Source organism: Molossus molossus, unplaced genomic scaffold, assembly GCF_014108415.1.
Source record: "Molossus molossus isolate mMolMol1 unplaced genomic scaffold, mMolMol1.p scaffold_m16_p_18, whole genome shotgun sequence".
NCBI lineage: Eukaryota > Metazoa > Chordata > Mammalia > Chiroptera > Molossidae > Molossus > Molossus molossus.
In genome coordinates, this window is record NW_023425353.1 from 39,381,248 (window position 1) to 39,404,788 (window position 23,541).

The 23,541-nt window shown below is 50.1% G+C and overlaps 2 protein-coding genes across 2 annotated transcripts in view; one reads left to right on the plus strand and one right to left on the minus strand.

The window, feature by feature from the left end:
* The window catches only part of EAF1 (ELL associated factor 1), a 13,867-nt gene extending 9,667 nt beyond the window's left edge, over positions 1 to 4,200 (plus strand). The window contains exon 6 of the mRNA XM_036266563.1: positions 879 to 4,200. Within this exon, the coding sequence (XP_036122456.1) occupies positions 879 to 925 (47 nt within the window). The 3' untranslated portion in view covers positions 926 to 4,200. The remainder of the gene's footprint in view (positions 1 to 878) is intronic.
* A 6,400-nt stretch (positions 4,201 to 10,600) lies between these two features.
* COLQ (collagen like tail subunit of asymmetric acetylcholinesterase) overlaps positions 10,601 to 23,541 on the minus strand; it is a 57,669-nt gene continuing 44,728 nt past the window's right edge. Inside the window, exons 12-17 of the mRNA XM_036266893.1 lie at positions 20,392 to 20,497; positions 15,147 to 15,286; positions 14,116 to 14,235; positions 13,574 to 13,694; positions 11,798 to 11,900; positions 10,601 to 10,763 (exon numbers count right to left, since the gene is read on the minus strand). Coding sequence (XP_036122786.1) covers positions 10,694 to 10,763; positions 11,798 to 11,900; positions 13,574 to 13,694; positions 14,116 to 14,235; positions 15,147 to 15,286; positions 20,392 to 20,497 — 660 coding nt within the window. The 3' untranslated portion in view covers positions 10,601 to 10,693. The remainder of the gene's footprint in view (positions 10,764 to 11,797; positions 11,901 to 13,573; positions 13,695 to 14,115; positions 14,236 to 15,146; positions 15,287 to 20,391; positions 20,498 to 23,541) is intronic.

Here is a 23,541-nt window from a genome sequence, read left to right on the forward strand (position 1 = left end):
GTGTATGAAGAAAGTCTGGCCTCATAGCTGTGTAGTTAGAAAAGGGAGGATATCTCAGGGTTGGACCCTCCTGAAAGGGTCTCAGGGACCCCAGGGTCTTCAGAACAAACTTGGAGAAAAGCTGGCTTAAAGATTAGCATTCGGGAAATACAGAAGTTCGCGTTTGTTGTAATCCAATTGGTATCAACTGGGGACCTGTTCTTAGCATAGTAGATGGAAATGTTGAGTACTTACATTCTTCTCCTAAAACCTAAATTCTGCACACCAAACAAAAATGTGCGGCTTTACAAAGCTTATTAGTCTGGTTTCACGTTTAAAGTAACATGAATGTCCTACACAGTGGTGTACCAGAGGGGACATTGGTCTAGCATGTTATAAGTATAAAAATTACTCCGCTTCCTTACTGGGAAGTGTAACTTGGTGTTATTTTAGCTCTTATAAAGCAGTTTAATGTGAAAAACTTTTGACAATGAATCAGTTATTTAGAAATACATGAGCGGACAAAAGTGGGTTTACAGTTGTTTGTATGGAAAATACAATGAATAATAATATAAAACTCTGTTTTGCATACTTACTACTGTAAATCTACTTTTGCCCTCCTGTGTCTTCTTATTTATTAACACATTTAAGAGCTGTCTAGCCTACCCCTCCCCTGTTCTGTCTCAGTCAACAGCATTATTTTGCAGATACCACAATGATCATTTCTTTCAAAATGTTGTTGTACCAGTTTTGTCACAGCCAAATCGATTTTTTTTCCTACTAAATTGAATTGGCTTGGTTTTGCTGTAGTGTGACAGCCAAGGCAGTCAACCCAAGAACTGTGGGAAAGTCATTTTTAAATTGTGTACTTTTTGTTTGATTCTGTTTTCTTTTTATAGGAAATGACTTGCAGTTGAGTGAATCTGGGAGTGACAGTGATGACTAGAGTGGATCTTTTAAAGTCAACTTTCTGGTGCACAGATCGCTACAATACCGGGCTACTTTGCACGGAGGCCACCGGCAAGAGGCAAATATGGATCAGTGACTGTAGTAGGAATTTGAGGCTCTGCAGCTCTCAGATATTCAAGTCTTTAACTTAACGGTGATGGGTGATCTTCTCGTGTCATTTTTGAACAATCTCATGTTTCAAGGTTTAAGTTGATCTATAGAAGAACTAACAATATGTTTCTGTTTGGTTAACATTGTTAATGAAAAACAGGCAAATGTGCCCTGGTCTAGGTTACTGAAAGGCCTTATCTTCACCAGGCCAGTGATTCTGTTTTAAACCCCAGCAGCCACCCGTTTGGCCAAGTGGTCTGCACCAGTGAAGTGAGAAGCAGTCTTTGAGGGGTATAGGTGGGAGGGGGGAACCTCAAACTGCCACATAGAAATATGTTAAAACCACTTGAAATTGTGGAAATAACATGGTAAGGAAGTTTATCTGACCCAGCCTGACAAGCCTGTGTAGAAATGGACTTGAAGGTGGAGTCCTCAAGTGTCCGCTGGGCAGGACCCTGGGCCCTGGCAGTTCAACCTCCTCATTTACAAATAAGAAAAGGGAGGCACACCGCTGGTTTAACCTCCTGCCCCCAGCCCAGGCTTTTGCCACTGCTCCCTCTCTTGAATCTCAGTTATTTGAACCAGATTCTTAGACATGAGACTTACAGACGTGCATAGGAACTTTTATTGGATTCCAAAAAACAAAAGTGTTGGATTCTCGTAGCTCAAATTCAGATCTAGACAGTCCCAAAATACATGAGGCTGGGTTAGCAGAATAAACCAGCAGCCACTGTGCTGACACACATGACCCAGTTAAATTGGGGCTTTTAGTTCCATGTAGATCCAGGCTAAGTGTTCTTCATTCAGTGGGTTTTCGTAGGGGAGGTAGTGGGAGAGAGGTGTAGTGAAGAAACCTTTCTAAGCAAGTGAACCAGCAGCAGGTTTTCCACAACCAGAGTGGAAAGAGGAGTTCTGCAATATGACATGAGCACATTCTTTTGATAAGGTGTGTCTGTTCATGCTTTTGTACCACTGTTTGTGCCTGACTCCCAGACTGATTTGTAGTTTTTATATACAGGTAGAAGAGAGTCACAAGGTTGCCTTCTGCAGTGTGCAGTTTCCAATGAATTTGTTGTTGCAGGAAACTGATCACTAGTAAATGTGTCATATTGAGTGAATGTGTGCTAAATTGTCCCATAATTACTTGGGAGTATCCCATTTCTGTAATTTGAGTGAATGTGTCCTGAGAAACTTCCATCTACTTTGGTTTGGCGGGTATTAGGAACATTAAATAGGATTTTCCTTCCTGGGGTTCCTCCACTCAGATGGCTTCTCCTTCCCCAGCTAGTGGAGGGACACAATCTAGACCTAGAAAGGAATTAGATGATCCAAGGTGGTGGCTTTGGTTAGAGTTGAGCCTTAGGGAGTCACCTGTTTTAACTGCACAGTTACCCCAATGAACTGGAGATGTGGACCAGCAGCCTCTGCAACAGCACGCTCACACGGCTCCACCAGGTGTAGGTAATGGGTTACACTCGTACCGTGGTGGGTTCTTGGCCCATCGGGAGGTGTCAGTGGATTTAATGGCATGTAGGAACTTACTGATAATGAAGTGATAGTTGCTTTATATTTCCTTAGGAATGACAGCTCAGGGAGGGTAAAGGTCATGATTGGGAGACATGAATTGTTACTGGATGTGGGAATGTTTCACTGCTCTTAACTTGCTCAAGCTAGGGCAGGTTTCAGGAACTTGAACTGAAAATATCTATTTAAGCCTTTTTTTCTCTCCCAAAGTCTTCACATACGTAGACAGAACTGTGGTTTTGGTGTGTCGGGTACTGCTGTTTGTTTATAGGAAATGCTTGCATGTGGCACTGGGTTTGGCAAGTCATGTTTATAGGAAATGCTTGCATGTGGCACTGGGTTTGGCAAGTCATGCTGTCTGAGCTTCAGACGCCCGTCATCCATCCTGCCGACACTGCACAGCCATTCTCCCGCGCGGCTCCAGTTCAGTTCTCTGCGCAAAGCCTTTGGTGGTTCCCTTCCCCTGCCCTCCATCTTTACTCACCACAGTAAGGAATCTTTTCTTTTTGGAAATTAAGAATTTCGCTTTCAGGCTACTTCTCACAAGTACCCTCATGCCAGCCAAACTGGTCTTGTTCTTCCTGCCTCTGTGCCTTCTCAGCCTCTCCTCCTCCTGAAACGTCACTCCTGAGGCACCGTCTCCTGCAGGTGCCGTCTTCATGATTCTTCCTCTGCTCTTTCCACCCGGCTGGCGTGCACCGGGTTTGTACCTACTTCTCCTCGCTTGAGCTCTGCTTAGTATGAACTCCTGAGAAGCAGGGACCGTTCTTCTCATCTCCTTTCTCTGGGATGTCCACAGGAATAGACATTCAGATGCTTGTAGCTGGTGGGGAGGAGGCAGAGAGAACCGACCAGTAGAGTAGAGAGGGTAGACAAAACATTCCAGGCATTTGGAGACAGCTAAAAAGTATCCATACTGATTTTCATGATTTTGAAGTTTCTAACTGAATTGATAAAATTATTTTTTCTTTGTTCTGTATGTCTACCATACTGTGGGTCATTAGGTGAGGTGTAAAGACTTCAGTCCGAATTATCTGAGGAGTCAGGGTAAGCCACAGTAAAGACATGATTTGGGAAAACATAATACAAAGAAACTAGAGATTTGTAACAATGCCACTCATTAACCATTTTACTTCTGTAGCAGGATCATTCTTTCTGTGTGTGGTATTATGTGTATGTGCTTCAGTAGTGGGAAAACTTGAAAATTCCAAAATCCTCACTTCCCTATTCAAGAGGCTGGTTAAGTGGGATGTGTGTGGGTGTGTGTATGTGTGATGTATTTATTACACTATTTTGAAAGAGTAATACTATGTTATGTGGATATATATTAGGTACAGCCAAATTGGATGTTTCCGTTTGGCAAGGAAGGTAGGATTTCCGAAACTCAGGCCTTAACCAGTAGGTTGGAAGACAAGACCAATTGAAGCTTTATGAAATATGTGTATTTGTTGCTTCTGTTATTTCTGTCTTGGGTTCATTGTCTCATTCTTTAATGATTTTTAAAATTTAGTGCTTAAAAGTTTATTTTGCTTAATTATGAAGTAGACGTGCATGTTTACATTTATGTAAAATATTTGCTGTGTAAAGTTTTTTGTTTATTCTCTTAAAAGATCACTATATATTTAAGTAAAAATGAAGGTCAGCAATACAATTCCTGTCTTGGTGGGTTTTATTTTCTTAACTAGAAATCATGAAAAATGTAGGGTTCTTTTCTTTTAATTCTCACTTGATATTTTTTTCCATTTATCTTCAGACAGAGTGGAAGGGATGGGGGAGGGGAGAGAGAGAGAAAAAAAACATTGATGTGAGAGGTACACATTGATTGGTTGCCTCCTGCACAACCCTGACCAGGGCCAGCGATGAACCGCAACTGAGGCATGTGCCCTTGACCAGAATCAAACCCGAGACTCTGGTCTGTGGGCTGTTGCTCTTAACTGCTAAGCCAAACCAAGGCAAAAAAAAAAAATGCAGGGTTCTTGTAAGACTCTTGTGCTTAACCCTGATTGTCTAAATTGATTCCTTGGGTAGGTGTTAGGATGTTCACCTTGGTTTTAAAAGGTCTGTAAGTTCAGACCTAAAGGCTGACATTAGTAATCCACATGGCACCTGAGGCCATTTCGCTTGGTCTGGAAAGGCAGGCGTAGCTTTGGGTCCGAGCACCACGTGAGGGTGAAACTGAATTTCCACCAAATTCCTTAACCTGGAATTGACACTTGATGACCGGAAATAACCCTGCTCCCTGCTTCCATTCCACACTTGTGATCAACAATGCCCACATCTGTCTTGTGGGGTTGGCTTCCCTGATAGACTGCAAACTCCTAGGTGGGCCATGACCATATTCCTTTTGAATTCTGTGGTGTCTTTTACCTAATGGGTACTCAGTAATTTGGATTGAATACAATTACACATCAAGAGATCTAGGCCAGGAATCCTCTGCTACTTATTCAGATGGCTTCCATTTCCTCAGGTGGAAATCGGAGTTAGACTTGAACCACGTCTCACTGGGGAAGTGATGGTGTACATTCATCACCCAAGAGTTTGTTGCTCAGTTAACTGTTGCCACTGTAGTGACAGGTAACAAACCATCCCAAAACTCAATGACTTAACACAATACGCATTGATGTTGCTCACAAGTCTGGATTGGCAATTTAGACTGGACCTGGCTAGACAGTTCTGGTCTTGATTGGGCTCCTCCCTGTGCCTGGCAGTTGACAAGTTCAGCTGATCTTAGATGGCCTTGGCCAGCACAGCTAGGGCAAGTCAGGCAGGTTGGTTCCATGTGTCTTATCCTCTAGAATCCTAGCCTGGGCATATTGTCATGGCAAAGGGTGCTAGAGGGAGAGGAAGCAACTACCTCTGTCACAATTAGTAACTTGGAATTGGCCAAAGCAAGTCACAGAGCCAAGTTCAGAGTCAAGGGATGGGAAAATACACTCTGCCAGTTGATGGGAGGAGTTGCAGAGTACATTGGAAAGGTATGGATATAGGGAGGTATGAAAATTAGGGAATTACTGCAGTTAGTCTGCTACCTCCACATACCCCATGTCTCCACCATGGTTGAGGACCCTGGGCCATATAATCACTAAGGAGGCCCCTCCTAGCTCTGGCTTTTCTCCCCCGGTAAACATCCCAATGGGAATGAAGACATTTCTATTCATGGCTCCTGCAGAGGGCACCAAACCCACGCCAGAGGCTTCTCTAGGCTTTGTACTTCCCTCTATTCACTGCATGTAGTTTGTTCTCTCCTCCCCTTTCTATCCTACAGCAGTATTTTGGTTATCTATTGCTAAGTAGCAAACTATCCCAAAACTTAGTGGCTTAAAACAATAACCATTTTATCTTATGGAATCTGTTGGTTAGTAATTAGAACAGAACTTGGCTAGGCAGTTCTGCTCTTTGTGGCTTCAACTGAGGTCACTCAGCGGTACTCAGTTGGCAGGTGGGCAGGAGACAGGCTGGCCTCACTCACATGTCTGGCACCGTGGCGGAGATGGCCGGAACCAGGCTCACTGGGGACCATCAACCAAAGGGGCTGGCTCTGGCATGGCAGTCAGGAGAGTGGATGTGACGGCTGCCTTCCCTGGAATGAGTGTTCTGAGAAGCGTAGGCCTTTTATGACCTAGCCGGGAAGTCACACAGCATCACCACAGTGATCTATATGTCAGAGCGGTCAAAAGTTCACCTAGATTCAAGAGGAAGGACCATAGACCCCCACCTGACCCCATTTAATGCAAGAGTATTACAAAGTTCCCACCTTTCCTCCCTGTGTTTTTGGTCTATCTTCTGCAGTTATTATCAGATGAGCTATATCCCTAGAACAGTGATCCCTGGTCCATCACCATCCCCCGGGACCTTGTTAGAAATGTAACTTCTCTTGCCCTGGCCAGTTTGGCTCAGTGGTTAGAGCGTCAACCTGCGGTCCCGAGAGGCCCGGGTTCGGTTCCCGCTAAGGGCGCGTACCTTGGTTGCAGTTTGTCCCCGGCCCTGGTCAGTCGTGCGGGTGGCAGCCACTCGATGTGTCCCTTTCACATCGATGTTTCTCTCTCTCTCTCTCTCTCTCTCTCTCCTCTCTGTTCCTGTCTCTCCCTCCCACTCCACCAGAACAAAAAAGGAAAAATGTCCTCGGGTGAGGATAAAAAAAAAAAAAAAGAAATGTAACTTCTCAAGCCCCACCCAGACCTGCTGAATCAGAAACTACAGTGGGACCCAGTCAAGTTTTAACAAGCTCTTCAGGTCATTCTGATGAACCCTGAGAACTGCTGCTTCAGGACAAAAATCCCTTGGTGAGCCTCAAGAGATGACCCATGACCATGATGGCTGAGTTCAACTTCTCATCTAGGAGGTAGACTGAGCATTAGCTGGGGCAGGGTGTGCAGTCAAGTGTGATACTGTTCATGGGTTGGAACATCAAAGCCAAGAAAATGCATCATTGACCTTGAAGAAATTACAGGGGCCCAAATAACCACAAATGAAATTCACTTGAGATACTAGTGTTTCTGTGACAGAATTTCAGTGTTACATGGGCCCATGTTCATTTCTACAAAGGGAGTGGAACAAGAGGGAACAGAGGGCAGGGAAACAGCCAATTTCTTCCTTAGGAAGGTTGTTTCTTGCAGACTTGTCTGACTGTAAGTCAACTGTATGGGGCTGAAAAGAACTCAGGTGAGCCCCTCTGATAAAGGCAATGTGAGCTCTTTTCCTCTGTTTCTCAGGTTGGATGAGGAGGTGGTGGTGGTGGTAGGGAGTCCTTAACCCTTTACTCGGGTGGTTTGCACCCCTCAGAATGGTTACAAATGAAGATGAGGGAAAATGAAGACACTTCTGGGTAAAGTGTGACAGTCTCGTGAATCGCCAAGGTCCTTGCGCTCACTGTTATCTCACAAATGGAAAATCTGAGTTTCACTGAAAATTTAAATTGGCTCACCGCACTCTAGGGGAGGGATGGGCAGACAACTCCAGTGAAACAGTCACTGGGCCACAGATTGGACCATTCATTATAATGAGGTTTAGAGATTCTTAAGCAATTTGACCCACATGTGCCATGCCCTCCACGCTCCTGTCATGGAGGACCAGTGTGTCTGTCCCGGGATGCTCAGAAATTACCATCTTCCCCAGCACTGGTTTCTAAGTACTAGTTACCAAGCTTCCTTCAAAGACCTTACTTTGCTTACAAAGTTGTCACTCAAACAGCTTTGCAGGTGGATAGAGAAGAGCCCTGGGGCCAAACTCCATCCTCACACGTCCCTGGTTATGGCAGGAGCTTCTGGACTGGCCTAGAGAATCCCAGCCACAGGTGGACGGACCCTCGGGATCGGTGGAGCAGAGCTTGGACGTCTGTTACGGGTGAAAGAGTAAAAATGAACTGGTTCAGACTGAGAGCGTATGGTCAGCCCTGTGCTCTGCCTGCCACTCATCAGACCGCAGGAGCAGACCCTGAAAAGCCAGCTTCAAAGTTAACAGGAAGCAATCTTTCTCCCAAGGTCACTGCTGCTGCTCGGAAGTGTCGTAATCGCTCCTTTATCTGAATGACTATGCTTTCCTTCCGATGACATCCCCAGCCTCCCCGTTACTCCTGCTGCCTGAACAGGAATCACTGAGAAGCTTTGTGACTAACATCACGGGCTGTCAAAACTCGGCCTTCGCCAGGTATCGGTAAGAATGGAACATTCCACTCTTCGCTGGAAGACCTGAGCTGCGTGAGTCACTTTGACAGAGAAGTAGTTTCCATTTCCAGCCTAGATGCAGAATTTCTGATAATGGTTTTCCGGCACAACAGTCCATGTTTGTCTTTATTTTTAAGGAATTTTTTTTGTGTGTGTTTTTTTTTTAATTGAATCAGGGCCTGGGTCCACCTCCCAGTCCAGGCTTGATGTTGACCCCTTTATACACAGCCTGCTTTGCTTGGTGCCTGTCCCAACACTGCTTCCTTTACATCCGACTTACACTCCACCCCTCCCCAGACCCTATCAGAATTGTGTCTGTCTGGGTTTGATGAGTGCCGCATGGCTCCTCCGGTGTTTGGTCTCCCTACTACAGGTCTGTGAACCTGACTTGACAGGTGGTCTGCAAGTTCGCCCCGGTGGTGGTCATCGGACGGCCCGCTGTGCAGCAAGACGAGAACCACTGCTCTCCCACTGCCCGGCAGTCAAGGCTGGGCTCCACACTGCTCTCAAAAGGGAACTCGTAACGAGCTTCAAGGGAAAACCAATACCCCAGGTCCCCAGAGAGGTGGTTGATTCGCCCAAGCCACTAAATAACGACAAAGATAAAATCCAACACTTCCTCAACCATTTCTAGGTGTCGGAAATTGTAACCACATGATTACCAAAATTCAATACAACCCTGAAATAAGGTACTATTATTCCCAGTCTGTTGATGAGAAAACAGAGACTCCAAGAAGTTAAGTAAGTTGTGTAGGACAGTTAAGCAGATTAGTGCCCTCCAAGGTGTGAGTCCAAGGACAGGGATCCACTCAGCCAGGCCCAAGGCAGTATTGGGTCTCGGTCAGTCCAAAATAAGGTCCTAATACAAGGCTGGGGGCGGGGCGGGGCTAACAAGACTGGGCTTTGTAACCTCTGGACCCCAGTTTCCTCCCTGTCCCCAAGGGAGCAGGACTGCTTCCAAACTCTAGACCCTCTGCAGAGTCTGGAAGGAAGACTGAATGCAGACCCTCATTCCATCCAGCAGCAATGCTGGCCACTTCCCAAACCCCCAGAAAAGACAGAGCCACAGTGGGGAAAGGAACTGCCTTTATTTCTCGATTTTGCACCGGAGATCCCAGCACGAGGTGGTGGCTTTACAGGGGAGCAACATCACCCCAGGACTTGCAGTAGAGGCGGAGGAAACCAGGCTGATTGGTGTGTCTACCTGTAATGACACCACCCTTGGGCTGACCCGGTCGACTGCAGCATGGTGGCCTGCTGGCCCAGAAGCTTTTGTCTGCTGAGCTGCCACGACTTAGCCACATGAAATAGCTTTGGACAAAAGCCCAGGAGTGTCCCTGCATCTGGTAACAAATGGACAAATCCTATTCGAGGTCTGCTGTGGGGGAGACATCTTTCCAAAAGAAAACTGAGGCCCACTCAGGAAAGATGGTAATGAAAGGCAGCTCACAGACATGCGGGGCGACAATCCTGTAGACGCGTGGGGTCTCGGGCACACAGACATGAGTACCAGGCTATGCATTACAAAGATGGGGCGGGGGGTCACGGTGCTCACCGAAGTCAGCGGTGGTCAGAAGTTGGAGCTCAGGACAGAAACCGTCTCTGCCTAGAAGCGGTGGGATCCCAGAGGGGGGACCCAGAGCGGGGCTCTCCTCAGCCCTGCCAGGGTGTGGACGGACGCAGGCCGCCCTCTATTCAAGGACCCCCTGAACCGGAAATGGACATGAGGGGCATTGGTGAGATGTAGGTCAAACTGCAGGGAGCACGAGGTCAAGATGGAGCCTGGGGTGGCCAAACCACGAGGGCCTCCCTCTGGGGAACATCAAGGAGGGGAGGCCACAGCTCGCCACTGTCGCACCCGGCGGCCCGCTGAGCCTCGCCCGCCAGGGACAAAGTGTGGGTCTGGGGCTTTCGCAGTATTTCTTCACGGGTGGGTCTCGTTGGGGGAGCTGTGTCCACGAGCCTGCTGGGCTGTGGCTAGTTGAGGGTCTAGGGCTGGGAGCTACCCCGAGAGAACGGGCCCTCTCCCCTACTGTGTGGTTCACAGGCCTGGAGGGACCCCACGGCCGGCTGCCGGTGAGATGCTCGTTTTCCAGAGGTCAGAGGAGCGAAGAGGCCTGTACCCCAGATGCCCCAGACGGGGGCAGAACAAAGAGCCCACAGGTGTACGTTGTCTAACAGTGCTAAGCCAGTCCACAGCCTGGTCGGCAACACTCCGCAGGAAACGGGGCCTGGGGGTCGACTGCTGGCCCCGGCGGATGGGTCAGCCCCAGGCCAGGCGTGTGAGGTCTCCCCGCACTTCGGATTAAGACAGGATGCAGTGGTCCTGAGTTCTTCCAGTCAGACTGAATTAAAAGCACATCTTAGCAGCAAGAGTTTGCCCGTGTTTCTGTTGAATGAAGGTGGTGGAAACCACCAGGCGGGAGCCCGGCCAGGTTAAGAGGGCGGAGCACCGGCTCCCTGCATCCTCAGGTGAAGTAGCGGCAGGGTGTGGAGTCGATGTAGCAGTAGGGGGTGCACTGCAGGTCCCCGTATGACCTGAGGAGGCAGACACAGATCAGGGTGGACACGGGGCAGCGGGAAAAGCCGCGTTCTAAAAGGCCACCTCCGGTGACTTTGGTCAAACATCCAACAGCAGCTGCTGCTGCCCAGGGTCCTGTAGAGACTGTTCTCATTCTCGAGAGGCCAGGGACTCAGGGAAGTGGAGTCCAGGCCTCCGGGGCTTTCCCCCTTGAGCCCAGCTGAGGGATCTGGGAGGAAGGGGTTGGTAGCTTTGCTCTGAACACAGCATCTCTGGGGGAGGGACAGCTCCCGGTTTTCCCTGGAGTGCTGGACAGCTCTGGTTTTGTGAGGATTAGGGGAGCGTGTAGGAGCCTCAGAGGCCACGTTCTGGGCATGGAGCAGAGCCTCACAGGGCCAGAGCCCCCGGCTGGTTCGGGAGGTGCCAGCGCGGGGGCCAGACGCTAGAATACTTGCCCTGAGCGACACACATGCCCACGGGAGAGGCTCAGAAATAGTTATGTCCTTGAAGGACCTAAGTTCCTGGGGTTTTCTTGAAGGAGTCACAAACCAGTAAAATTAGATATTCATGCTAGTATGACTTCACTTGCGCCCACAGGCTGCCCAGGGGCGGGTGTTGTACACAGATGCTTAGGTTCTCTGAAAATCCCTGATACCTCCACCATCCACTGGGCTTCCCACCCCAGCCCACAGCCCTGACGGCTGATGTGGTCGTGGTAGCCACTGGGGCTGGGAACTGCTCATGCAGGGGCGATGAGCTTAGAGACTGCTGACCCCAGCGGCCCAGGACGGAGCTGGTGGCTGTCTGTCCCTCCATGGCCCCTGCAGCACACAGGCTGCTCTGTCGGGGAGGACACCCAGTGGATATGAGTTTGCTGTCTGTCTCCCGGGGTGAGCAGAACCCGTATTGTGTTGTTTCCATACCTCAGTGTCTAGAAAGCACCAAGAACATAAGATGCTCAAAACTATTTGTGAAGGAAGGAGGAGAAAGGAGGAGGAGGGCAGAGAAGGGGAAGGAAGGGTGTCATAGCAGCATGCAGGGCCGCCCCTACCCAGGGAGATAGGTCTCGCATGTCAGGTGGCCAAAGTCAGAGCCGTCACAGTCTTCCACGCCCATGTGCCGGTGACCATCTCCACAGTAAGCCCGGTGACAGCCTGAGAGGACACAGGAAGCACAGCCCTGAGAAGGAGAAGGGGCAGGACCGGCCTGCCAGCCAGGGCAGGCCCACTCACTAAAACAGGCTTTGTTGCTAGGGCTCTGTCTGGTAAAAGTGCGGCCTACAGGACACAGCCAGAGCACACACCCTCTTGAATGGACCTCCACGAAGCTGCAGACTTACCCCAGGGCTGCCCCTCAGACCTCCAAGTCCCACACTGGAGAATAAGGGGACGCTCCAGCCCGGTCTTGCCTTGTTAGCTGAGATTCTGAGAGCAGCCCCTTGGCCTCTTGGGACCTGATGTCTTTACTCAAACCTGGGTCTTGGACATCACCTCCCCCTCCCAGGACCACTGTGGGTTCTCATAAGGCGAGGGTCAGGAGACTGTGAGCATAAGTCACAGGTTGTGGTCATGGGGGCTCTTGTCTGTTGCAAAGCTTCGAGGGTGGGTGGCCCTGCGTCGCTGGGGAGCCTGATGATCTTCAGTGGGGTATCTGTTCTCACACAAGGAGAGGGTCTTGGAGTATGAGCTCCACCCTCACTGTCACATGGCTTTGCGGTCCCGTTCCTTCCCTCCTGCGGAGTGATCCCTAGTTGATGTGTCTGCGCAGGCGTAGAAGGGACTCCAGGCAAGACCAGCACCCTGAGGATCAGCCCAGGAACTGTCACCGGAAGTGCACTGCACTGAGGGAGCATGAGCAGCTAGCTGCTGCCCCCGCGCCCGCCCGCCCCGCGCTCCTTCCTTGGAGCTTCTTGCGGACGAGGGACGTGACTGCATCTGCGCAGCGCAGCCCTGAGCCCCGGGTTCTCACGGCAGGCTTGAACGTAATTCAGGGAAGGGATGTTGACCCCTCGCTGCACCCAGACAATCCACACGCACCCCAGCCCACAGAATCTCCACCGGCCCGCAGTCGGCACCGACATGCCCACTCGGCTGAGGCAGAGGGGCTCGGAGGCACGTTGGCATCACCTCCCTCCCCCATCGCCTCCTCTGAGGGTGTGAGGGCGAGCTGGGGCTCTCGGAGCCTCTGCAGCCCCTGCTTTCCACCTCCGGGCCTGCTTTGTCGCTTGACTTTTTAAAAAAAAAAAAAAGAAAAAAAAAGCGAAGCAAACCCTCGGGCTGCCTTGTTGATAGCATCATATGAGCCTGCAGGCCGCCCTGCCCAGACCACCACTTGCCACAAAAAGGGCTTTGCTACCAGGGCTCTAGCTGGTAAAAGCCAGTACTGATGCACATTCTTGTTCCTTCTCCCTTTTGCTTTCACTCCTGCATCACCCTCATCTTGATTTATGTATGTATGTATGTATGTATGTATGTATGTATGTATTTATTTATTTATTTATTTATTTATGTAGCTTGTTTGTTTTTCACCCTTTATCCTTTAACAAAGAATGTGAGCTGGAATTTGGATTTTGCCAAGAAGTAGGATTCAGAAAAAGGGAGGACCTGGTGGCATCCTGGGGGCAAGATCCTTGACCCCAACCCCAGCTGATATGCCTGGATAAGGGAGGTGTTGACATATGGCTTCAGTGAGGCGGATCATCCCCACAACAGCTCACATACACCCGCTCTGGCTCTACAGTTGTCCCAAACCACCGCAGCTGGTGTCCAGGGCTGGCCCTGACCCCCACCCCGATGGCAATTCAAGCTTCAGGCTGAGCCCCACTCACTGATGCAGTCGTCACCCACATCATTGTTCCCGTCGTCACACTCCTCCCCGGGCTGCAGGACCCCATCCCCACAGGAGCCACGGTGGTCTACAGTGTAGTCCACAGGATAGAAGGGGGTCAGCTGGCCAAAGAAACACAACAGTTACCGAGGACAGGACGCCAGGCAGCTGCAGGCAGGGCAGGTCATTGGCCCTGGGGCAGAAGCCCGGAGGCCAGGGGGCGCTGCTCCCTCCTGGGTGGGAGAGGCACCCCTTTCCCGGCACCCAAGCTCTGCAGCTGGCAGAAGGGCTGGGCCAGATCAAGTCAGCAACCTTGCAGTGCAGGGATGGGAGACTGCCTGGCACCTTGGCTCAGGGACAGAGGTTCTATTTGGGGAGCAGGGGCATGGAGAGCTGCTCAGAAGCAGCGAGGGAGGGGGCTCAGCCCTCCCTGTGAACGGACTGCAGAAAGCTCTGCACCAGGCCTCGCTGTAGGCCTTCCATACCTTTAATGATGGTGCCTCTCCTGGGTGGGGTATGTCCTGAGCGCCCGCCTTGCGGTACCTGGATGGGGAGCCAGCCAAGGCTGTCCTTGAAGTACAGAGATCTCTGGTCTTTGCGGAAGGCAATGGCATGTTTGGTGTTTAGCCTCTCAAGCTCCTCCTGGTTGTTGACCACAAAAATCTGCCAGAGAACACACTGTGAGGCTTCGAGAAAATACTTCTACAGGGGGCAGGGGCAAGCTGGAGGAGGACACAGTCACTGTTCTTGGACTCGTTAACAGTGGGACAGGGGTTACATGTTACACTCTGCTCCTCCTGAAGGGGGAGGAATGTCTTGATTTGTATCTTTTCAACACAGTTCTTAAATGTCTCAAGCCGAAGTAAAAATATCCACCGTAATTAAAATTTTTTAAACATTTTTAAAAGTGCTCAAAACTTAAATAAGAAGGTGATGTCATCTACGCAAGTAACTCAACATCTAGAAAGAATTCTTAACAAAATCCTTATATGCAGAGATGTTCATTACAGGGCTATGTATGTTAGTGAAAAGTGTGGGCATACCCCATAAATATCCGACAATAGGGCACTGGTTAATTAAATTACAGCACAGCTGCATGACAGATAGGTGATTATGCATCAATTCAAGTGATGTTTATGATGATCGGATGTCCAGGCTGTACTTCAAAATAATCCAAGGGAGGGCGGGCAGCAGTAAGTTGGCATAAAGAGGAAACAAGATTGGCTGTGAGTAGATAATTATTGAATTTGGGTGAAGGGTACATGGAGGTTCATTACACTATTTGTTTTGCTTTTGTATTTGAAATTTTTACATATATATATTTTTGTTGTTGTTGTTGTTTAAAAACACAAAATACTCCAAAATGAACTCTCAACCAAATGGACAATTTTTCTTCTTTTGATTTTCCCCTTATTTTCCAATTTCTTATAACCAGTGTGCACCCAGTGTAAGTTTTACTAAACAAATACATGCCTACACACATAAAGAATAACTTTTACATTGCAAAGCCTCAGGAGGCCCAGGTGAGAGGTCCTGATGGACAATACCCCAGATTTCACCCGGAAGAACCTTACCGCAGGAACTCGCGGGGAGCTGGACCCATGCACGGATTCCCCGTAAGAAGGGTTATTCACAATCGTGGGGGGTCCACAGAGACATCTCCCTGGAGGCCCAGGAAATCCTCTTTCTCCTTTGGGTCCCATGGTAAGTTGTCCTAGGAAGCAACAGACTGCGGTGTTATTAGAGCCAAGGGAGAGAAAACCAAACAGCCCAGGTTGATGCACTCGAACCTCACAACAGAAAGAAGGCTGAAGTCCACAGTATCTCAGGGCAAGGCCTGGGGGAGAGGTTCAAAGAGATGCTTTTGATCCAACATGTGGAGGAGGTGATGTTCTCTGTCTGTCCCTTAACCATGCTAGATGTGGCAACACCTTTCCCAACCCTTCTTCTCCCTTACCTCTCTTTATACTTTTTTTTTTTTTATCCTCACCCAGGGACATCTTTGCATTTATTTTCAGATACAATGGGAAGGAGAGAAGGAGGAAGAGAGAGAGAGAGAGAGAGAGAGAGAGAGAGAGAGAGAGAGAAATCGATGTGAGAGAGACACATCGACCAGTTGCCACCCACACGACCCCAACTGGGGCCAGGGACAAACTGCAACCGAGGTACGTGCCCTTAGTGGGAACCAAACTCGGGTCTCTCCAGTCCGCAGGCCGACACTCTAACCGCTGAGCCAAACCGGCCAGGGAACCACTCTTTATACTTTAGAGACTAGACAGATAAGCTTTCTACTTCCCAGACTCCCTTGCATCGAGGTGACCATGTGCCACAGTGTTGGCCAATGCAAGGTTTGTGGTGGGACAAGAGTGGGCATCTGGGACAGTCTGTCCTGATAAGGGAGAATCATAGCTGGGGAGAGACATCGCTGATGACTGAGTGGATGGATGGATGGATGGATGAATGAATGAATGAATGAATGAATGAATGAATACAGACTAACTAGAAAGAAAATGTCTTCAGAAAAATCTAGACATCACATTCCAGCTGGCAGAAAAGTGCTGGGGCAAGAGCCATCCAATGGGAAGACAGGAAAAGATCGAGACTAAAAGGTGAAGTAAGTACCCCTCCTCTTGGGAAAATAGGACAGAGTCTGAATACCAACCAGTCATTGGTTCCAGGTTATAAATCATACAGGGCAGCCAGCAACTGGAGACACAGTTGACAGATCCCAGCAGGGCAAGAAATAAAACGACCCTGGGGAAAAGGTCTGGGCAGAACCCCAGGGAAGCCGCTGCAGCTGGAGCAGGAGACCTCAGTGGAGGGACCCCACACCCCGAGCCTTCGTGAGCAGGCGCGGCATGGCCAAGGTCAGAATGCTGCTGGCACGAGGGGAAGGCAGGCTCGTCAACATCTTATACCCAGTAACGGCTGTTTGTTCTAACAAGAAATGTGAATATGATCCTGTGGGAGGATCACCAGGCTGGTGGAGCAGAGCCCAGAGAGACTGCGCCAGCCCAGGAATATTCTAGGTAATTGAGCACCTGGGGAAACCCAGGTGGGGATGCTCTGTAACCAAGGACACGAGAGTAACCCCCACCACTCCTCAGAACCATGCCCTCGAGATTCAGGAGTTTGTCCCATTATCCAGCTAACTGGTGTAGAGGCTGAGATTTGAATTCATGTTTGACTTAACCCTGTGCCGTTCAGAAGACAAACATCTAAGAAAACTGATGCTCGCGGGAAGACGGCAATGCCCCGGTACCACAGTGATTCACTTATACCCTGTCTGTTGCAGGAAGGACTCAGCCAAATTTGTAATTTGGTTATTGCAAATTACATCCTAAAGGCATTTTGCCTTTTTTCCCTCCCCCAGCACCATCCCGCACTGTCCTGTCCCACAGTACTGGGAACCAGAACCAGAGGGAGCCTCCCAGTAATACGACAGGATGTGGCGGGGAGCCTGCTTCCTGCCACCACTGCAGTTTTCCTGCCGACTCCTCCCAGCTGTCAGAGGGCATCTGTTTCCCTGCCTGTTTCCTGCCAGGCTGCACCGAAGTGCACACAATCCGGACGCCCCCACGTGGGCCTCTAGGAGCTGGTCCAGCGGGCCTGCCTGTCCTCCAACCCTGAGCCAGAGGACCTGCTCCCCACCTTTGCCCAGGGAGCTCCCCGTCTCCACCAGCAGCTGGGGTGGGGCAGGTCTGACAGCGGAATCTGGGAGAAGGCAGAGAACCTCGAAACAGTCTCCACATCACCCCAGCTCACCCTCTGCCCTGCAGAGAGGCTGCACGGTGAAGGGGAAAGTCTCCAACCCAGGAGTCACAGTCTGAGTCTGGGTCAGGTGTGGTCACCAGTCAGCTCTGTGACCTTGGGGAAGTCACTTCTCTCTGAGGCTCCAAGTTCTTATCCACAAAGGGAGGGTTGGACTAGCCCAGGAGTTTAGCCTCTGGCCCATAGGACTTTGGGGCAGGGCTGCCAGGACTCTGGGAAGTGGTGTGCGAATCTTGGGGAGACATGTTTTCTCCCTGAGAGTGGGTTTGGAACTTTTATCGGATTCTCAAAGGTAGTCTTGGGAATCGCTTTGGGGGCCTGTTTCAACTCCCGATGATTATCCAATTCATCCCAGGCATAGGAAGAGCCTTGTTTAAACCCCTCCCTCCCCTTCTTCCTCTGCCCCCCAAAAACTTTTCCACAGACCAGGATTACTGCCCCATTTTCTTCATTCTCCTCACTCTGGGAGACTTGCAGAAAGGAAGTGACTCAAAGGAAAACACAGGAGGGACCTCAGTCCAAAGAGATGGCCAGCACTCTATTTGCACAATACCCAGGTGGGGCAGACTGAGAGCCAGTGTAGCCTCGTGAGCATCTAGGGGGACCAGCCCCACCTGCCAGGTGCCATGGGGATGGGGAGCCGACTCAGCCACAGACCGTGCCTCAAGGACTTGCCATCTAGGAGGAAGATGGAATACATCTGCAGACAACAGTTACCCGTGGAAAAGACCAGAGAGGCCACGTGTGGCTGGGCACCGGGGGCAACAGCAGAGAGGCCACGTGTGGCTGGGGCAGTGGGGGCAACAGTGGAGAGGCCACGTGTGGCTGGGCACCGGGGGCAACAGCGGAGAGGCCACGTGTGGCTGGGGCACCGGGGGCAACAGCAGAGAGGCCACGTGTGGCTGGGGCAGTGGGGGCAACAGCAGAGAGGCCACGTGTGGCTGGGCACCGGGGGCAACAGCACAGAGGTGATGTGACTAGGGTGCCAGGGAAAGGAGACCCGTCCATTAGGGACCAAGGAAGGCCTTACTGAAGAGAGGACTTGGAAGGAATGAGAGGATTTTTTTCGGTGAACCAGAGGATGACAGGAAAGTCATTTTAGGCCGCAGGACCTGGACAGACTGCAGAAAGATGCTCCAGCTCTGCAGAGAGCAGGGCGTCTGCTGGCGGACGGAGAAAGGCAGGGGTCTGGCAGAGGACGGGTGTGGAGGGGAAGGAGACAGGAGCACACCGGCTGGGCGAGAAGGAGTGGGGAGACCAAGGAGAGAAAGCAAGGCTACACGGCCCTACTAAAGGGCTTGGGCTGCAGTCCCCCAGAGACTGACAGGGCAGAACGGTGGGCGTCTGAGTGAGCTGCTGCTCTTCCCACCCAACCGCAGGTCGGAGGCGGAAACGGGAATTCAACGCAGACCAGGGCTGGCCTTCACAACAGGTACATGCATTAAGGTCTGAGTTTGCTAAGGACGCCCTTATGCATCAGCACAGCAATCCCCTCCTTGTTCCCCCATGACCCCTAAATACCCCAAGGACCAGACAGTCCCTTCCAAAGGCAAAACCCAGGCTTCAGGCCAGGCTCTCCGGCCCTGGCAGCTCATAGTCATGGTGCTCGAGGGGACTGTTATGCAGAAGGAAGACAGGTTGGAAGGACCCCCATCTGGATCATCTAGTCAGCTCTGGGAAACAAGTCACGGGCAGGGACACATAGCTTAGCTGCATCTCTAATCCAGCTCCCTTAACGAAATAGGCATAGATGCAGGGAGATAACTTACTGGTACTATTTGCAAACTTCCGCCTTCTGTTCTCAGAAGGGAAAAAAAGTGATATATGAAGAGTGTGAGGAGAGAGGGGGCTAGAGATTGGAAGAGGATGGATCCCCCCAGGCCTGGAGAGAAAAACACACCCCACCCCACGCACAGTATCCTGGGACCATAAGGCCTCAGCAGGAATGGCTGTGGGCACTTCTTGGGAAGTGGAACTGTACAGACCAGGATTCCCAGCATGGCCTGAGGGTGGCAGTTGCCAGGCACCCTTGGACCACGTGGCCTCAGGCAACAGGCATTTCAGAGGTAAACAGGGCAGAGGAAAGGCTGGAGGGAAGTCCCCTGCTGTTCTTCTGCCCTAATGTCCCAGGGTCTTTGCCCAACTCTCGTGGCCGTGGGCGAAGCAGCGAGAACCCCAGTGCCTCCTGGGACAAGTTTCCTGACATTCTGGCACCCTGGAGTCTCAGCACCAGCTTTCGTGTGGGGTAAAAGATCTAACAAAGTAGGACATTTCTTGATGATCCCAGGATGTGGTTGCAAATATATTTTCATAAGCACAGGGGGTGGGGTAGGGAAGAGCACTGTGGAATTTTGCCTTCGTTTTCTTAAGAAAAAAATTGGAACATAAATTGTTTTTATTCCTTTTGGAGAACTGAGGACAAAGAATCTTGCACGATCAGTAAACAGTGTTCTTGAACCTAGACGAGCTGTGTTTATACAGACAATGTGCTGCACTTGGAGCTGACAAGAGAAAAACCAACTCAAGGGCTTACTTAGCTCATCACATTAAACAAGGTAAAACGAGGTAGCAGTATACCTATGTGCGCTCAAAAGACTTTGATTTCTTTTTGTGGTTTCTTTCTATATTCTCTGCAAATTCATAAGGACTCTTTCCTGACACCGTGTAAGATAGAAAAATTTGCAATATTATCTTTATTACTAGGTTTGAGAAATTGCTTAGGGCCATAAACGATTTTCTAGAAAGAGGTGTCAGTTGATGAAATATGTATGTTAGTTTTCACTTAATGTCTAAATGACACCACCAATGTAATTTTTTTCTTTCCTCTATTTGTTCTCCAAAATGCTAAAAACAAAGCCAGAGCAATGTCTATCTTTCTTGTATAAAAGCTGAATAAGTCAAACTGTGAAGAAATGATAAATATACTGAAGTTCCTCGAGCAGTTTCCAACAGGAAGCACAAGGCAGGCCTCTGCTGGCGTTTCCTGTGCTCTGGGAGGCTGGCCAGGAGTGTGACACTGTAGGCCAAGGGAAGCAGTGTGGCTCTTACCTGCGGATGGGGGGCCCGGCGGGCCTGGGGGACCCTGACGGCCAGGTTGACCAGAAGGGCCAGGCTTGCCTGGTGGGCCCATAACTCCACTGTCTCCCTTCTGCCCCTGACAGAGAGAAAGGCAGAGCCTGTTACGAGAGCATGACATCAAACTTCCTTTCTGCCCAGCCAGTGTGGCCCAGTGGTTGAGTGTCGATCCATGGACCAAGAGGTTGCTGGTTTGATTCCTGGTCAGGGCACATGCCCAGGTTGTGGGCTAGATACCCAACTGGAGATGTGCAGGAGGTGGCCAATTGACGTTCTCTTTCATCAATGTTTCTCTCTCTCTCCCTCTCCCTTCCTGTCTCTCTAAAATCAATAAAGAAAAACAAACAAATGAACAAAAACTTCCTTCCTATTTATCTCTGAATCAGGGAACACCCTGCAGTTAGAGCAAGAGCCCAAGGTAAGATGCAGCCCCAGAGGTCTTGACCCCCAGGCTCCAAAAAAGCTCAGGGAAAGTGACATTTGAGACAGTGATGGTTGCAAGACATGACATTTTGCTCTGTCCTAGAAACATGGCACATGACAGCTGAAAAAAACACACAACACTCCAACCCTCTTCCCTCACTGGGCAGATGAGGAAACAGAGGCTCGAAAAGAGCAGGAATGAATGCAAGTCACCTAGCATCAATGCAGCGAAGGTGACCCGAGACCTCAGGCCATCTGCCTGCCCATCAGGACCATGTCTATTTGATCACAAGAGCTGTTTCCACTCAGCGGCTACCCATTGATCTCAGGATAAAGACTCATAACATTTATGCAAGATCATAACTATACAGTTATTTTTGTGGTCATTTCATGCACGTCTCTTCATGAGACATAAGCTCCCTGAGGATGTGAATCTGTCTTGTTCATCGCCCTTCCCCAGATCAAATGAGGAAGGAGGAAGAAGCTGAAAATACAAAGCAGAACTAGTTTTGTTCAGCTGCAAGTCAAAGATTTGGGTTTTCACCTTGGCTAGGAGACCATGGGTAACTCATGTCATTGCTTTGTGCCTCAATTTTCTCATCTGTAAAATGGGGCCAGTAAATATACACCTGTGGGGTTTGTTGTGAGGTTAACAAAGATCTCAGAGGTGAAAAGGGGGTTTGCACAGAACCGAGGGCTATGTAGGGCAAGCTGGTTACCACAACTGCTGGCTTGGTTTCGTCTTTCTCACACAGAAGGGTCCTGATTTCTTTCTTTTTTTTAATCCTTACCAGAGGACATTTTTGCATTTATCTTCAGATAGAGCGGGAGGGAGAGAGAGGGAGAAACATCGATGTGAGGGAAATACATCGAGCGGCTGCCACCCACACGACCCAACCTGGGCAGGGACAAACTGCAATCAAGGTACATGCCCTTAGCGGGAACCAAACTCAGGACACTCAGCTAACCGCTGAGCCAAACCGGCCAGGGCAGAAGGGTCCTGATTTCTTAAAGAGAGGCACCAGTGCACAGCGGTCATTCCACACTGGGTGTCCTCTTTGCTGCCCACTCTGGAAGGGCCAAGAGCAAAGATTTCCCCCTCAGACCTGCCCTCAGGAATGACTCCGAAACCAGGGCCTGTGGGTTTTCCCCAACAGTTTGCTGATTGTCCACTCTTGCCCCGGCTTAACCAGAACTGTGATTGATGCCTGGCAGCTTTGGCCCAGGTCCTCTTTCTACACTTGTGCCTTGGCAGGCTTGCCATCTGATGAAATGTAATCTTCCCCAAGTCTTGGAAGTGGGCACGCCGGACACTCCTTTTCAATCACAAAGGTGACATGTAGCCTGCTCCTTGTCAACCTGGCCCTGGGGGGCTCTCTCGGCACTGTCCAAGGAGTTCTCAAACTCTTAACGTGGGACTCGGGGGTCGGTTTCCAATCCCATCCTGATGCAGGGAGCCTTAAGCCTTAGCTGAAGCTGAAGCATTCCACGAGGTAACCAAGATGGGTCCCAGAATGGCAAAGGAAGTCACACTCTCTTAATATAGCCACAGCGAAGGCTTGTTTTCCTAACAGCCAGGTCAGCTGGCCGTGAGCGCAGGAAGCGCCCCAGCTGGAGGAGCGGGGAGCTCGCCTTGGTTCTGCCCCAGCGGTGATGGAATGTTCTGTTTACCGGTCATCTTCTCGGAACAAGCTTGTCTGTGGGAGCGGGCCTCACGGAACAGCGCTCTCCAGGGAGAGCATGTGGTCCTTCATCGCCACAAAGTGTGGTGACACTTCTCGAGGACGTCACTCTGTCTCCTTAACGGAAGGTGTGTAGGATGAGGTCAGGGGCTGCTTCCCTGGCCGGCCCGAAGGCAAGGCCCGCAGCAGGAAGGTAGTGAGAAAGGTGTGACGTGGGGTAGCTGGTCTCCCCTCTCTGAGCTGTGATTCGGGCTCGGAAGCTGGCTTAGCTTAGGGTCTGGGCGGGTCACTCCACTTCTCCGGGCCTGTTTCCTTGTGACCAAAGGGAGTTGAATTGGGTGGTCTCTAAAATCCTCTGGTTCTGAAATTCTAATCTTCTAAAGTCCCCTCTGGATTTCTGGTTCTGGGATTTGGATTGACTTGCAATAACCTCCAGGAACTCAGCGTGACCAGCCCAACGGACGCTTGGTATGTAAGACCCTCTGCTAGGAAATTAATTCACAACCAAAAGGAAGCACCGTGGCAGGCTCCCAAGGCTGACAACTCAAGTACCTGCTGGCTAGACAGGCATGGAGGGTGCGGAGCACACTCGGGTTGTTTATGACATCTCGTAGAAAGCATGAGCTCACCCCGAACTCCTGGACTTCTAGACATGGTTCCGGTGTAAAGATTACTACACTGAACCATTTTCAACTTTTTGGCTTCAGCCCTCATCAGGAAAAGACAAACACTCCCCAACTAAAGAACTAGACAGAAGCCAAAAGTCTTCTCGAACCCCAGTACAGAAAAGTCTGGATGGAAGTCAGAAACACCCCCGCCCCTTTGTTTTCTTCTTCTTTTTCAGAAATCGTGTACCTGTGACAGCACTGTGCAGGCAGGCCACGCCACCCACTGCGAAACTTTGAAAACCGAACTGAAATATTGGGTAAAGAGTATCGTGAAATCTGAATTATTCAGGTTGGAGGCTGTGTCCCTGCTAAGTTCACTTGGAAAAGATCAGAATTGGCTTCACATGTTA